We start from the raw sequence: 16,404 nt of genomic DNA, 5'->3' as shown, positions 1-16,404 counted from the left end.
ATCAGAATAGTTCTGCGATACACACAGCATGAGAGCGTCTGATGTATCTTGGCCCCCAAGGCAGGGAGCCGGGGAGACGGCCCTTGAACACACACTCTCGAACACCTGCCCCTCCTGCCACTGGACCGGGAGCCTGTGTCCCGCACTCTGTGTATCCCCGACCCTGCGTAGCGCTGTGCGTGTAACTGCTGGTGTGAACACGGAAAACCATTCCCTAAAATCTGTGCTCGGTGTCTGGGGTGGCCTCCCTGCAGGTAGAAAGGGCAGAGGGACCCACACGGTGAAGACCCCTGAGCAAGGAGCCCAGCCCCTGGTCACCGATCCAGGGAACTGATTGATGTTCAGTGAGCACTTGTCCTGATGGGAACTCTAGGTGGCCAGTGGCAGAAACCCCTGTCAGACAGAAAGGAAGGGGAGAGGCAGCCCGGCTTCAAGCTCCGCAGGGACAAGGGGCCCCACTGTGCCTGGTCTGTGCAGCTCCTGTCTTGGGCAGCGTGGCCACCATCCAGTCTGGCCCCTGTCTCGCTTCAGTCCTGTCTGCACCTGCTTTGTTCCCTGCAGTTCCAGTAAACGCCACAGACTAGAGTCTCCTTGACCCATCGCGGTGGCTAGGAGGACAGCACACCGATCGGCCAGGCTGGGGGCACGTTCAGGCAGCCCCAGGGCTCAAGGATGGGCTGCTTTGGCCATCCAGGCCGGAATGTCCAGCCTCGGGTCCTGCATCCGAACCATCTGGAGCAGAGGAGGGTGGTTCTGACAGCAGTCAGGGCGTCCGTGCTGACGGGAGGCAGGGAGTGTGGCCCGCACATGTCCACTGTTGCGGCCCCCCTGATAGCCTTCACCATCCTGGCCTCCATCTTCTCTGCGTTTGCAAAGCGGCTGAATGAACTCTCTAGAAGACGTCAAGTGGAGTGAGTTTCATGCATGGTACGCGTCTCCAGTTTTCGTCATAAGCAAAGGCAGGGACCAGAGGCTTCATTCGGTCAAATCGAATGGCTGCTCTGTGCCAGGTCCCACTGCATGTCGGGGTCACATCGGTTAGCTCCACACATGGTCCCCACCTTCAGCAGGTTGGGGAGACGGGACAAACACATAATGTTATGTAGCAGTGGGTGCTGTGGGGAGGGCAGAAGTGAGTGAGAGGTGGAAAGGGGGTGATCTCCACAAGGTGGTAAGGTCGCTTTCTGAGGAGGTGACAGAACGAGCCATGCAGAACAAAAGTGAAAGAAAAGGGAGCCTTCCAGCCAGAGGAGCCAGTGTGTGAAAAGGTCCGGAGGCCCGGTAAGCGGTCCAGTGTGGCCTGAGGGGGTAAGCAGGATGGGAGTTGGCAGGATGTGAGGCCTGAAGGCAGCCAGTGAGGAAGGGTCAGCTCATGTGGGGCCTGGCGGCCACGGTGACAACTTGAGATGATTTCACCGAGGGTGCTGGGACACCTGGTGACGGGGACGACGGGATCCAGGTGATACTTCTGGATCCGTCTGGTGTCTGGAGGGAGCACAGATCATGGAGGGCAGAAGCAGAACCGGGTGGGGGGTTTCCACTAGTCCAGGGGAGGGACGGAGGCGGAGAGAAGGGTCAGGCTCTGGACATTTAGGAGGCACAGCCACAGGTCTTGCTGAGGGCTGGTTGCTGCTGCTGGGGAGGGACGCGGGGGCCTGGAGATCGGCCCGAGGAAGGCGCCTGTTGGTGCCCTTGCCCGTTCTCCTGGGTTGGGGACAGCGGGTTTGGAGGAAGTGCGGCGCACTCTCCTGGGCAGGTTATGGTGGAGGTGACTGGCTTCCAGATGTTCTGTGGTTGAGGTGAGGAGCCTGCCATGGGGTGTGTAGCACCCGGCGCCCCCAGCTCCGAGGCCTGTCCTCCTGTGCCGGCCAGCCCCGACCTGTGGGCCCGGCCGGAGACCTGCAGCTCTTGTGATTCCCTTCCTGTGTCTGGGCCTCAGCGTCCTCGTCTATAAACTGGGGTAATGAGACCCTCCACCTCCTGGAGTCATGATGCTTCTGGGAGGTGATCACCTCGCCTCAGGGGCCGGGGCAAGTCCATGCATGCCTGATGGCTGCTGTCACCGGAAGATTGGCTCAGAACAGGCATTGCCCAAAAGGAGGTGGGACAGTCTGGGGAAACAGCCAGGCAGGTGCCTCTGCCCTCGGCATGGAGGTGCCCAGACAGGCAGCTCTCTGGGGGTGGGAACCTGCTTGGGTGTGTGCGCCCACAGCTCTTCGCCTGTGCGGGAGATTTGCGTCAATAGGCAGGCATCTTTGTGCTGAGCAAGACATCAGTCAGTTCGGAGCCCTGGGCTGCTCACTCAGCATTGGCCTTGGAGAGGTCACCACTTGACCTCATTCTCAGGGCAGACGCGCCTGCTCTGCTGGGGTTTGCCCTGCTTTTTGACGCTCTCTCATTCTTTAAGTCTGCTTTGTCCCGCCCTTAGCCCCCTCCGTAGGGAGTCTCCACCCCGTTCCCTGAATTGGAGACCTTGGAGCCATCCCCCCCAGCTCGGTGCATGGGTCAAAGGCCATATAGGTCCTCTGGAGCCCAGGCACAGCGGGGCCGGGGAGGATGGAGTCATTTGATGATTGGCCAAATTTGGGGAAGTGTCTGTGAGCAAGATTTGGGGAAACGTGTTGCAATGTCTGGAATTCGGATCTGGGGCGAGTACGGAGCTGCCAGTAAAGCCTCTTTGGGCTTCGCCACTGGAGCTTCTCGATCTCTGGGCCTCCCGGTCCCAGGGCCAGGCTCAGAGGTCATGTTCTGTAACTAACTGCCAGCCATTGAGGAACTCTGAGGTCCCAGCAGGACAGGGACTTTGTTTCATGGAAGAGAAAATGGGGGGTTGGGGGAGAGGTGCCCCAGGGTGGTGGTTGAGTGGGGACCACCTGATCCAGCCTGGACCTGGGCCCAACTCTCTTACCCTCATGCCGGCTGCCCCTCCCACCCCCGTGGGCTAACCTCATAACCCTGGTGGCCTGCAGTGGCAGGTGTGCACAGAGTGTCCCTAGCGGGTCACCTGCCTGGAGCTTGGGGGCCAGGAGAGCAGGGCCAGACGCAGCCCCTGTGCCTTTCCTGCCCGGGCCCGGGATCAGGGGCCTTGCCCAGGCAGCTCAGATCACGTCAGTTTGTGATTTCTCTGGTTCTTTGCCAAGGGAGGAGTGAGGGAGAGAGACAGCAAAACACTTGGACTCGAATTTACAATCTCACTGAAGCATGAAATCGCTTCCTTCCTTTAGCAGATTATTACTTAAGCAGAAAACTGACTTGGAGTGGGGGTTGGGGGAGTTATCCTCTTTTGAAAATTAAAAAGGTAAAGGAAGAGGTTTGGGTTTTTTTGAGGGGGGCTCGTTACCAGCAGGAAGAATGTAGCAGGCTCTGGGGAGTCAGGATGCTCAGCAGAGCAGACCTCTGAGTCCCGAGTCCTGGCCTGGCAGAGAAGGGCACGGGGGTAGGCAGGTGAGGCGCTCGCTGTGGCCCGAGATCCTGGAGTCGCCTGTAGGGACTAAGGAGGCTCCTTTGATTGCGGGTTTTCCCATTGCTTTAGCTGAGCAAATCTGGACTGCTGTAGTGGTCCACATGTCTTACTGTCACCGGGAGTTCCTTGTGGATCTCTTGTTCGGGACCTCAGCACGGAGCAGGTGTCTTGCGGGTGAGCGCTCACTGGCCAGCCAGCTTTGCCTCCAGACCCTTGCTCATCCTCGCTGGGTCAGGAGGCCTCGGATGACCCTGGATTTGGAGAACATGTCTACACTGAGCCCTTGGGCTATAGTGGCAGCTCCTGGGCATTTTCCGAGGGCAGGGGAGGTGAGGAGCTTGGGCCAGTGCTGCTTGGAGCCCAGCGCAGGACAGGTCCCACCGGGAGCCTGGGGGAGGGCGTAAGGCTCTGCTTGGGGTCTGTGGCTCCTTGGGCTCATTGCGTGTCCAGCCTGCCACAGAAAACCCTGAAAGGATTCGTCTCCTTGGGCCCATGGGGAGTAGAAACTGGGCTTGGATCTGGACAGCCCACGTGGGAATCCTGGCTCCAGCACTTTGGGGCAGCCACTTTGCTTCTCTGGGCCTTGGCTTCGCCAGCTGTTGAATCCGGCCAGTGTCTCCAGAGGACAGCCTGAGAATGGGATGTGGCCCAGAGCACATGCTGCATAGCCCTGCTCTGACCTGAAGTCTGCCTGGTGGCCTGAGGCCACCATATACGTGTTCCCTTGACCATGGGAGGCAGCCGCGGCTCAGACTCACCTCAAGGTGGCTCATTTCCAGGCCAAAGACGTTTGCTTCCAAAGCTGGTCTGAAATCAAAAGAATCAGTTTTGGCAGGGCAGCTACTAACCCCCCCACAGTCCCTAGACACGTGGCGGGGGTGGGGGCGTTGGGGGGCAGAGCTGAGAGAGGAGGGGCGGGGCTGAAGGGTGAGCCGCCGTGGGACCACCCACGCCAGGAGACAGGGCCCGGCCCCTCTCACCTGTGGCCTTGTCCCGGCAGGTCGGCTCAGCATGTCGGTCAGTGTCCACGAGACCAGGAAGTCGCGGAGCAGCACGGGCTCCATGAACATCACCCTCTTCCACAAAGCCTCCCACCCCGACTGCGTGCTGGCCCACCTCAACACGCTGCGCAAGCACCGCATGTTCACGGACGTCACGCTCTGGGCCGGCGACCGCGCCTTCCCCTGCCACCGCGCCGTGCTGGCCGCGTCCAGCCGCTACTTCGAGGCAATGTTCAGCCACGGCCTGCGGGAGAGCCGGGACGACACGGTCAACTTCCAGGACAACCTGCACCCCGAGGTGCTGGAGCTGCTGCTGGACTTCGCCTACTCGTCCCGCATCGTCATCAACGAGGAGAACGCCGAGTCGCTGCTGGAGGCCGGCGACATGCTGCAGTTCCACGACGTGCGGGACGCCGCCGCCGAGTTCCTGGAGAAGAATCTCTTCCCCTCCAACTGCCTGGGCATGATGCTGCTGTCGGACGCGCACCAGTGCCGCCGGCTGTACGAGTTCTCCTGGCGCATGTGCCTGGTGCACTTCGAGACCGTGCGGCAGAGCGAGGACTTCAACAGCCTGTCCAAGGACACCCTGCTGGACCTCATCTCCAGCGACGAGCTGGAGACGGAGGACGAGCGTGTGGTCTTCGAGGCCATCCTCCAGTGGGTGAAGCACGACCTGGAGCAGAGGAAGGCCCACCTGCCCGAGCTCCTCCGGAGCGTGCGGCTGGCCCTGCTGCCGGCGGACTGCCTGAAGGAGGCCGTCTCCGGCGAGGCCCTCCTCATGGCCGACGAGCGCACCAGGCTCATCATAGACGAGGCGCTCCGTTGCAAGACCAAGATCCTGCAGAACGACGGGGTGGTCACCAGCCCCTGCGCCCGGCCGCGCAAGGCGGGCCACACGCTGCTGATCCTGGGGGGCCAGACCTTCATGTGCGACAAGATCTACCAAGTGGACCACAAGGCCAAGGAGATCATCCCCAAGGCGGACCTGCCCAGCCCCCGGAAGGAGTTCAGCGCCTCGGCGATCGGCTGCAAGGTCTACGTGACCGGGGGCCGGGGCTCTGAGAACGGGGTCTCCAAGGACGTGTGGGTGTATGACACCGTCCACGAGGAGTGGTCCAAGGCGGCGCCCATGCTGATCGCCCGCTTCGGTCACGGCTCCGCTGAGCTGGAGAACTGCCTCTATGTGGTCGGGGGACACACGTCCCTGGCGGGCGTCTTCCCCGCCTCCCCTTCTGTCTCCCTGAAGCAGGTGGAGAAGTACGACCCCGGGGCTAACAAGTGGACAATGGTGGCCCCGCTGAGGGACGGCGTCAGCAATGCCGCAGTGGTGAGCGCCAAGCTGAAGCTCTTTGTTTTCGGAGGGACCAGCATCCACCGAGACATGGTGTCTAAAGTCCAGTGCTACGACCCCGCGGAGAACCGGTGGACCATCAAGGCTGAGTGCCCCCAGCCTTGGCGGTACACAGCAGCCGCCGTGCTGGGCAGCCAGATCTTCATCATGGGAGGTGACACGGAGTTCACGGCCGCCTCGGCCTACCGCTTCGACTGTGAGACCAACCAGTGGACGCGGATCGGGGACATGACCGCCAAACGCATGTCCTGCCACGCCCTGGCCTCGGGCAACAAGCTCTATGTGGTGGGGGGCTACTTCGGGACGCAGAGGTGTAAGACCCTGGACTGCTATGACCCCACTTCGGACACGTGGAACTGCATCACCACCGTGCCCTACTCGCTCATTCCCACTGCCTTTGTCAGCACCTGGAAGCACCTGCCCTCGTGAGGAGCGCCTGCAGAGCCCAGCCAGGTGAGTCCCCAGCAGCCCGGGCCCGTTCCCACTCTGGTCACGGTCACTGTGTCCTCTAGGGAGGCCTGGAGGGGGCAGCCGGGGGCTGGGTGCTCTCGGAGCCTTTTCCAAGCTGAAGCTAAAGCCTAGCTCTGCCCCTTACTTGCAGTTGACCTTGAGCAAAGCAGGTAAGCCTCCGCTAACGGGGAACAAGCACCTGACCGGTGCGGTGCGTCCCAGACGCACATCAGCGTCCCTGGGGTCCTCTGACAGCACTACGTGGAGGTTAGGCCAGCCGGCCGAGTCTAAGAGCAGTCTGCCCACGAGAGCACCCTCACGTCGGACGCAGCCGAGCTGTTGGGGCTTCCCCAGACCGCTCTCAGATGCGAGCATTCTCTGGAAGGCCTCACAGAGGGCCGTGCGGGCCGTTACGGTCGCAGTCATGATCTATTACAGGAAGGAATACAGGTTAAGATCAGCTGAGTACAGGAGACAGAGCCCTCTGCGTGTGCACTCCGGACAGCATTCTTGTGCCTCCGTCAGTGAGTGACGGACGCACGGAATATTGTCCGCCGGGGACGCTCACACGCGCTCTGGTGTCCAGAGTTTTTCCCGGGGCCCCACCACGTAGGCTCAGTGGATTGCCCGCGGGTTCCTCTCCCACTCCAGGTCAGCTGGTACAGCCTGACCCAGAGCCCCTCCCCTAAGTCACACGGATGTGCCCACCCCCACCCTAAACAAGGACAGTCTGTTGGGTAGGACTGATCATCTCCCAGAAGCCAAGGGCAGAGGCCAAACTTCTTTTACGACCCGAGTGCTAAGGCCACCCGCCAGACCAGGTGAGTGCCCTGTGCATCCGGCTTGCGAATGGGGCCCCAGGGTCCCATGAGAAACAGGGACAATGGATGGGAGCGCTCAAGGGGCAGGGGTCGTGCTGGAGCTGTGGGGCAGGCACCCTGTGGAGGCAGCGGGATGCCGCTCCCGTCCCGCAAGGTGGCGAGCAGGCCTTCCTCAGAGCGGGCGTCCTGGTGAGCCGGGCAGGGACTGCGGTGCAGGACTGCCCACGTAACCGCTCCTGCTCTTTGTTCTTGGGGCCGTTTTGGTGTGCGGTGCTTACCCAGAGGGGGAAGGGGACGGTGGATATAGGAAGCTAAGGGACACCGGCAGGTGCTCTTTGGGGTGATGGAGGGATAGGGAGACACGGGAGGGATTTGCCCAAGGCCTGAGGGCAGGTGCAGTCAGGTGGAGGGAAAGACCAGCTTATCCAGACAGGCCTCTTCGGAAGGTGCGGTGGGGTCTCTCCTGCAGCCTTTCTGGGGGCAGGAACAGCACCAGAGCTGCGATTGGATTAGGGTGTCCTGAGCCAGCCCGGCAGGGAGCTCAGGAGGAGGGGCTGGAGAGGGGTAGGGGTTTCGTCGGCACCAGGGAAGGGTTTGTGTTCTGGTCCCACCCTCCTTGGTCAGGCCGTGGGGAAGCCGGGCTGTGTGTCCCAACCCTTAGCCCTCCTCCTAGGCCCCTCACCCCTGGGACAGGGACAGTAGATCCTCAGCCCTTAGGACTGAGTTCTGGAGATCCCGGGGGCGGTGGCAGAGGGTGGGAGGCAGGGAGGCATGGGCCCCAGGGGCTCTGAGAAGCTGGGGCATAGAGCTAGAGATTCCAGGCTCTGTCTCCTGCACAAGAGGCCGTGCAGGGCTAGCCTTCCTACCCCGGAGGGCTGGTGACCAGTCACAGCTCGGAGAAACTGGCCCCCTTCAGTTCAGTTCACAGACACCCCCTCAGGAGCCAGCCTGGGCTGAAAACCTGATTTCCTCCCTGACGTGTTGGCTGCTGGGACTGCCCCTCCAGGCAAGCACGTGCTCGGGCCAGGAGATCAGGTCGGGGAGGCGCCGGCCCGTGAGGCCAGCCAGGCCGCGTTCCCTGCTACATCCGGGGTGTTTGGGCTGCTAAAGGCCAATCTAGATAGGAGGGAGCTTGTTCCCTTGTGAGGTTGTCCTGTTTTGTTTTAATCTTTTCTCTCCCTCTTTGGGAGAAAAATCTGAGTAGCCTAAGTTGTTGGTCCCCTAGGACGCGAGCTTTAAGAGACTAGGGCATCTCCTCACGGCCTCCCTGTTCCTGCACTCAGGGTGGTCACCTGTGGGGCCTGAGGGCTCCTCCTGCTGGTGCTTGCTCCTCCCCATGACCCTGGACAGCAGTTCAACCCCACATGGGAGGGGTGGGGGCAGGCCAGTGGACCCCATGAGCCCTGTATTTTTCCAGGAATTTCCCCCCATTCCAGGGATGGAGAGGAGAAGCACTCATCACTCTGGTTCTGGCTCTCACTGCTTGACCCTGGTTACATAACTCCCCTAAGCTCAGTGTTGCCATACCGAATACAGGAGTGAAAACTGTATTACCCCTAGTGCTTGCATAGGTCAAGTGAGGGGGTGGGTTCAGAGTCCATTTTTATACTAGTTGGTGACGTGGAAGGATGGTGGCGGTAATGGCTTCAGGATGCTTTGGGCGGTGGGGGCCTCTCCACATCCCTGGGCCAGCCCCTCCTTCTAGAAGGGTCCATCGCCCACAGTTAGGAGGCACATGGGGTATGTCCATCTGAGTGCTGCCAGGGCCTTGTCCCTCCAGCCTGGCCCCATCCATGGCGGGGGTGCTGTTGTCAGCCCCATTTCCGGGGGTACTAAGCAGGTGCAAAGAGGCTAGTTGCACAAGATGGAGCCAGTCCCGCATCCCACTGGAAAGCCATGTCTGGGCCCTGCCGTCCCAGAGCTATGCCTGCACGTGAGTGTGTAAGCGTCCCCAGGCCACAGGTTTCCCGAGCTCCTGTGCCAGCACCGTCCGCAACAGAGACAGAGGGTCCTTCAGCTCTTGCTCTGCATCCCAGCCATTTCCTTCTCGCGGGCTTCGCAGCCAAGCAGCCCCCTCCCTGCCGTCCTTCTGCCTGAGAAACCGCCGCTCCCGTGGCTCCGTCCCACAGGTCGACCCAGGGTTGTTCCCACGCTCTGCACAGCCCTGCTTCCCTCCGGCTTTGCCTGCCCGGGACGGCTTGGAGTTCTCCAGATGTCTTCAAAGGCCGGCGTGTAAACGGGGCTCTCTGGGGACAGGCCCGTGACATAGCACCGGGCAGGAAGCTGGTGCCCCCGGGTGTGCCCAGCCCTCCCTTTTCTCCCCAGGAAATGGGGCTGCGGCGGCGGGCAGGTAGCCCTCCTGTGTGGCTGCTTGGGCCGCCACCACAGTGCTGCAGGGGGCTGGAGGGGTGGCCCTGAGTCGGGGGTGGCAGGTGGGAGGGGTGGGAGGGGGGCTGGGACAGCAGCAGTGTGGGGGGCAGGGGGTGGAGCCGTGGCACCCGAACGAGGCGCAAGAGGAGCCCAGGCCGAGCACCCTTCGCGAGGATGGAAGGCAGGAAGAACGGAGGTGTGCATGCCGGCTGCCTCCCCTTCCACCTGCCATGGCCACCCACGGTGGACTGTGGTGGCACTTTCCACAGAGGCTGACTGCCAGCTGGGAATCCCCCGGCCCCGTGCCGGGGCCAGAGAATGGGATCCGTATCCCCAGGTTCACCTCCCTGTGCCTGCTGTCCCAGGCCCTCCCGCAGGCAGCAGGGTGGGGCCCGGCTCAGGGACCTTCCTGCCTCTGTGCCTGGAGCGCCCCTCCGTCCCCTGGCCCCTTGGTCCAACCTGGGAGACTCCGACTTCAGGAGCCAGCCAGCCGAGGTCTTCTGCACTCTGCACCCCCCAGCGTTACCCCAGCTGACGTCCCCATGGTCATCCCCCAGAACTTCGTTTCCCCGCCTCGGCCCCCAGCCTTGAGCTCTTGGTGGGTCCCTGCGTCTACAGCGAGCACTAGTTGTGATCTCATTGACCCCCCAGAATGAGTTGCCCTCGGTGCCGCTGTCGCAAAGGTGGCCGCTGAGGTGGGTAGGTCGTTGGCATCACATGAACAGCTAGGAGGGGTTGGAGCGGGGTTGGAGCCCCAGACACACCCCACGCCTGCGGGCGTCTGGAGCCAGCGCTGGGTCTCCTCCCGTCTGCACCCTGGCACCGAGCACGGGTCCGGCACGGGCGGCCACCCAGCGGTAGGGCTGATCACTGTGTTGGAAGCTTCACGCCAGCAGGAGCTCCAGAACCAGCCCCTGAGCCTCAGTGTCGCAGCCAGACCCACACATCTGGGGGACAGCAGCCAGCGGCAGCTGGGAGGCCCCTGGAGCTGGGTCTGTGGGTTACCCTGGGTTACCCGCGAAGTGTAGACTAGCCATGAATGTTCTTTTCTCTTTTTCTCTCCCACGAGTCCCCCTGCCCCCATCAAGCCCTTTAAAGACACAGAGCTCTCGTCTCTCTCCCCCTGACCCCCACCCAGAATGCCGGGCAAGCGTCCAGGCCACCAGGAGCTCATCTCTCCACAGTCATTGTTGGGACCCAGCCACTTGGGGTGGAGGGGTGGAGGGGCCTCCAATCCCGGCTCTGGGAAAGGCTGAGCCGGTTGTTCCCCCGCAGGGCCCTGCAAGGGGCTCAGTCACTGCCACAGGAGGGGCGACTCAGCACATTCTCTCCTGCCTTAAAAGAAATTGCCACCGAGAGGAAATCCCAGAGCACAGACCCACACGGATGGGCCCGGTGTCATGAGAAAGGTGACCGGGGCGGGAGTTCAGTCCCCTTGAACACCCAGGTCTGTCCATCCGTCCGTGCACCCACAGTCTCGTGCTCAGTGAGGTTCACTGGGGTTGGCTGCATGCCAGGCCTGGGATCGGGTGCCGGCCACCTTCCCTTGCTGCGGTCCTGCAGGGCAGACCGCTCACCCACAACCCATAGGACCAGGAGAGCAGGAAGGGGTTGCCAGGGCCAGCTGCCCGTGGGCAGTGTGGGGTGACCACAGACCCCACACCACTCTGCAAGGAGGAGGGGTGTCCCATCTCACAGATGAGGAGCCTAGGCCTCAGAGAAGCACCTGCCCAAAACTGGGGTGGCCCAAACCAGGAAAGCCATGGGCTGAGCCTGAGGGCGGCTGTGTGAGCTGGGAGGGAGTTCCGTGGGCTCCCCAGTTCCTCTGCCATCAGATGCCTTTAGGTGCTCTCTCCTCTTCAGCAACTCGGGACAGCCCAGAGGGACCACTCCCCAGGTCAGGGTCCCACAGCCCCTCACCCCGGGCATGGGTGGCTTTGAGGTTTGGTTTGGGGCAGTGGTGAGGCCTTGTCTCGGGGGGCACCCCTCGTCTGCCTAGTGTGGTGGGAGCAGAGACGGGCCCCAGAGGTTTGGGGTGGCCACTGTAGAGCGTCCCGGGATGTTAGGGGCCTTGTAACCCAGCTTCTCATTGTGAGCGGCCTTCACCAACACCACTGAGGAAAATATGGCTGCCCTGCCTCGCATCTTGGGGCTGCTGACCCCCTGGGGACTTCCCGCCATGCTCAAGCCAACCTTCCAGAAGCCTTGGCAGGGAGGGAGCAAGGGGCATACCTGATTCGAAGGAAGAAAGTCCCGCAGATTCCAGTGCTGGCTCGAATTTTTAAATGTTACCTGAATACATTCAAACCTACAAGTAGCTCTAAGCCCTTATGTGTGGAGGTCTTGCACGGCGGACACAGACGTGCAGGGCAAATCTAACAAGACGGGAACACCAAGAACGGCATCATCATTCAGTGATGTCCTGCAGAGATGGTCTTGTGTCTTTGCCTCTTGGCAGACACGCCGGTTTCCTGGAGCGCTCCGCCAGTCTGTGCCAAGGGCCCGCTTCTCTGTGCCTCCCCGGGGCCACCGGGAGATGCCTTCCGGCAGCTCAGCGTGCTGGAAGGACAGCCTCCGTGTCCCCTGGCACAAACCTGCCTCCTGGGTTAGGGCCATCGCTGAGCCCACGGCACTTAGGTGCCGGCCCGAGTAAGTGTGCCACCCAGCGCTGAACAGGTGTGTGGATGAGCCAGGAGCCTGGCAACCCCCTGGGCAAACTCCCGTCCCCGTCCCCGCAGGACTCCGGAGAACCACTTCTTACAGCGCTGCTGCCCCCAGCCCCCCGGCCGGGGTTCAGCTCCATGTGGAGACCGAGTGGACAGCGCCCTCCCGGTCCTTTGTCCCCGTGGCTCCAGCCACGAGTGTCACACCCTGACCCTGACACACGTCCACAGCCACATCTCCATGTGGAGTCAGGCAGCGCTATGCTGAGCTGTCACGGTGGGTCAGGCTTTAAAATCGACCACGCTGGCCCCACCGGGTTGTCTCCGTTGCTTCAAGGACATTGTCCACGGAACCTCTCCTGTGCGGTAGACCGCTCCGTCCTCTCTGCGAGGCTGAGATCCACCCCTCATCTTACACAGGACAACAGGAAGCCCAGAGAAGGCTGACGCTGCACGGATGGAGAAGCCAGGCTGGAGTGTGAGCTCGGTGACCACGGGCGTGTGCTCTCCACCACCGTCCGCCCCCAGAGCCCGTCTCAGGGCTCAGTAGCAATCTGTGGGGGACCGCCTGCCTCCGTACTTCTGACCACGTCCACGCCCGCCCTGTCTCCACTGCACCGGCCTCATTTTAGATTTTCAGACGTGCCAGCTTCCCACCTCCGGGCCTTTGCACGTGCCATTCCCCCTGCCTGCACCGCTGTCGCCCCCTCTAGCAAACTCCTGTCCCTCCTCCCAGTCTCAGATTAAATAGTACCACCTTCCCACACCCTCCACGAAAAAAAAAAGTCCTGATCCTTCTACTTTTTTATTTTTCATGTGTAGCACGTCTGTCAGCGTGTGATTACGGTAGGCAGTTACTGGAACAAGCGTCGTGTCTCCCATTGGGGGATGATCCAGGGGACAGTCGCTGTGTCTGTTTGCCCTCTTGTCTTCCCCGCTCCGAGCGCAGCGCCTGCTGGGTTGCGGGGGCTCAGGGCATGTAGCTGGAGTGGCTGATGGGACGGGTGGTTGCCACCTTCCAGGTGAGGTAACCAGGGCTGAACTGCCCGGGGCTGCGCTGCTGGCAATGGAAGAGCCGCATTCTCACGCCCGGGCCTTTTGCTCTCGGGGCCTGGCTTCCAGCCCCTTACGTGTGGCCTCCTGCTTCTCGCTTTGTTCCAGGTCAGGACAGAGCCATGTGGACACGACTCATGCTCTCTCTCCCTCCCTCTCTTTCCTTTGCAGACTCTGCGTGTCTCTCCCCACCCCTGCGGCTGCAGCCCTCACTGTCCCAAAGTGGCCCTGACCCCGTCTGCCGCTGCAGGAAGCTCAGCCCGGCCCCGGAGCAGCCCTTGAGGTGGCCAGAAGCCGGCCCCACCGGCTCGGGGAGCAGCAGTCTCAGGGGCTGTTCTGAGCTTCAGACAAGAGGAGAGAAGGTGTCTCGAGTGCCCTGTGTGTCCGCCCAAGGCCTTTTCCGCTTTGCGGTGGTTTGTAGGGGAGAGGACCTTCCAGAGGTGCATGGACCGACCCCAGGACTCCCTCGGCCTCGGGGAGAAGACACATATGCTGAGCATTGAGATTGCCTGTTTCAGCAAGTCCTGTTCGGAGGCCGGGAGGCCGGGCAGGGGGGAGCCCCGGGTGGGTTGGGGTGGGGGGTACTGGGCAGAATTCGGGTCACGCAGTGCCAACAGCACAGTCTTGGCCTCACCGCCTCCCTGTTGTGATTGTGACGTCAGCCAACAGAGGGTGTCCCGGGCCTTGGGGAAATGGGGTCAACCAGCGCTGAGAGCACAGGTTGCCCAGGAGGAAATCGAGGACACATTGTGTCAGGGGCCGAAACCCATCGGGTGACCTCAGTGGCGCCCACAAGGCTTCATTAGCAAACGACACCAAGACCCCCAGCGTTAAAGAGGAAACTCTTGTGGGTCCCTCCCCAGAGTCAAGCCCGGCGTGCCCCGTCACGGCAGGACTTGGGGGCTGCCCATCTCCTCAGAGCCTGCCTCTCCTCAGAGCCCACCCCAAGAGGTGGCAGTGACCCCATCTCCTGACAGGACCATACTGGCCCTCAGGATGTGGCCCTGCCCCCAAGCCTAGGAGCAGATAGGAGCTGGCGACCGCAGGGTTACCACAGGGCACCCACTCTAGATCCCGCCAGGCCTGGCCTCCTCAGCATGGAGGACCGCAGCAAGGCCCGTGACCCCGGGCCCTCCACCAGCACCAGCTGGCCTCTGGCCTCTGGGCCTTCCAGCTGGCCCACTTGCTTCCTGGGCTCCAAAAGCAAGAATGGTCCCCAGGAGAACTGCCAATTCGTGGCTCATTTTGTCCACCTCCCAAGTCAGAGGGTCCCTCATCAGTGTATCCCCAGTATCTGGGGTTCTGGAGGGGTCAGCTCACACCTAGTATTAGGGTTTGCAGCCCAGCCCTTGCCACCCCCCCGGGCACTACTGGGGGGGGTTGGGGTCTGGGCCAAACTGGTGGCTTCCCTGGCCGCCTGCCAGCTGCCTGCCATTTGCTCGGTGCTGCTTGACTGGTTTGGGACTGGGGCGCCCAAGCGGGCTGCATGGTTGATGGGGCCGCATCACAAACCAGTTGCTGTCTGTAATTTTGCCCTGACCCCTCGCAGGACCTCGGTGTAGCCGCTGGCCCTGGGGCGTCTCTTGGGGGGGCCCTTGTTGCTGGGTTTGCCCGCTCATGAGCACCAGCCACAGGCCATCGGCTGCCACTCGGGAAAAAGCTGGAAGCAGAGAGTGCATCTCCAGGTCCCCTTGGAGGCCACAGAGCTTCCATAGCAGAGGCTGGCCTCCTTGGCTCTGGGAGCACAGCCTCAGCCACCCAAAGCCCAGGGCTCTGGTCCCCAGAGATGGCTCGGCCGCGGGGGCAGAGGAAGCTGCTCGCCCAGAGGCCTGGGATTCCAGATGCCTGGGGTGGGACAAGCACACTTGTCACACAGCACCACGGGCCTGCAGTGGTGCTTCCCCCAAGAGTTGTGTTCCTTCTGTTTCTAACTTAATAAAAGAGCTGAGAAAAGCCGTGCGTCCCTGGGGGGCTGGGGCCAGTCTTGGGAGGGAAGGCGCGGGCAGGCTTGGATTCCACCCCACCAGCCAGGGCCGGAAGTCTGCCCCCTGGCGCCTGCCCCTCCGGTGAGTTGGGGGGCGGGGAGACCTCCTCCCCAAGGACCCTGGCACCCAGATGAGATGGCTTCCTTTCCTCAGACTGTCCCAGCAGTGAAGCCTTTGAACTGCCCCTTGCCCCTCGTAGAATCCAGGCTGCTTTCCTGGAAAGCCCCTGCAGGGCCAACTCCGAGTTCAATGTGCTGCTCTCTGCGGAGCCCAGCTGACACTCGTGAACGGAGGAAGGCCGGGAAGGGGGTGTAGTCGCCCCCAGCGGCCGGCACTAGCACCCTGCGGCCTCTGACGCTCCTGTCCATGCTGTCCCGTCACGCCCGCCACAGCCAATGTAACTCCCAATTCGGGAGCGTGGGCTCAGGGCCGGCAGCCCCGCGTGGCCCCCGCCGCCCGGGTGCTCTGAACCTCTGCGGTGCGCAGGCCCCCAGAACGCACAGTGGCCTGGAACAGTGTGAAGAAGGGGTTCAGATGCTGAAGTAGGGGTGGTACCGCTCCTTTGTCATCACCTCGAAGGAGCATCGTCTGAATGAGTGGGTCGATCTCGAAAGTGTGATACCCTCGCAATCTCCAAGCAGAGACGCTCTCCAGCTCCCTCCACAAACCCCAGTCACAGCCCCTCCCGATGCCCGCTCCTGCCTCGATGCTGGGAGCACAGGCAGGCACCACCTCCCCGCAGGCCTGGACACGGGCCACCAGGCGTGGGGGCGGCGGCCTAGTAAGCTGCAGTAGAAGCAGCAGGGATGGTAAGTAGGGGTGTGTTTGTCTTTACACAGCCTCGGGGTGAGCGTAAGTGCGCCAAGGCGGAGTAGCTCTCCAGGATTGGGCCCCAGCCTCCTACCTTGTTACTCTGGCGGCTTCCGCACGAGGCTTCCATCTCCTGGCCCAACGTGGCCACCCCGTTCCTGCCATCTCATCTGCATTCCAGCCATTGGGAAGGGGAGAGGACATGCCCCCAAACTTGCACATGTAACTTGTTCACACTCCCATGCGAGGCCGGACATGCCAGCCCCAATGCCAGACGATCACGGAATAAAGGGGAGGTGGATATTGAAGGACAAGGAGCAACCCCTGCACTGGCCCGCCTGACCTGGAGTTGAAAGGAGCCTGTCTACACTGGCCTGCTTCCCCTTCTCTGGAGCTGGTCGAGTGGGGCATTACAAAGCCGCAGGCCTCTTCAGGAG

The 16,404-nt window shown here is 62.1% G+C and overlaps 1 protein-coding gene across 1 annotated transcript in view; it reads left to right on the top strand.

Moving 5' to 3' along the window:
- The window catches only part of KLHL25 (kelch like family member 25), a 35,053-nt gene extending 19,931 nt beyond the window's left edge, over positions 1-15,122 (top strand). The window contains exons 2-3 of the mRNA XM_026510430.3: positions 4,464-6,268; positions 13,344-15,122. Of these exons, the coding sequence (XP_026366215.1) occupies positions 4,475-6,244 (1,770 nt within the window). The 5' untranslated portion in view covers positions 4,464-4,474 and the 3' untranslated portion in view covers positions 6,245-6,268; positions 13,344-15,122. The remainder of the gene's footprint in view (positions 1-4,463; positions 6,269-13,343) is intronic.
- Positions 15,123-16,404: the final 1,282 nt, after the last annotated feature.

Source organism: Ursus arctos, unplaced genomic scaffold (genome assembly GCF_023065955.2).
Source record: "Ursus arctos isolate Adak ecotype North America unplaced genomic scaffold, UrsArc2.0 scaffold_28, whole genome shotgun sequence".
Classification (NCBI taxonomy): domain Eukaryota; kingdom Metazoa; phylum Chordata; class Mammalia; order Carnivora; family Ursidae; genus Ursus; species Ursus arctos.
The sequence above is the reverse complement of the archived record's forward strand: the minus strand, read 5'-3'. Positions and strand labels throughout refer to the sequence as shown.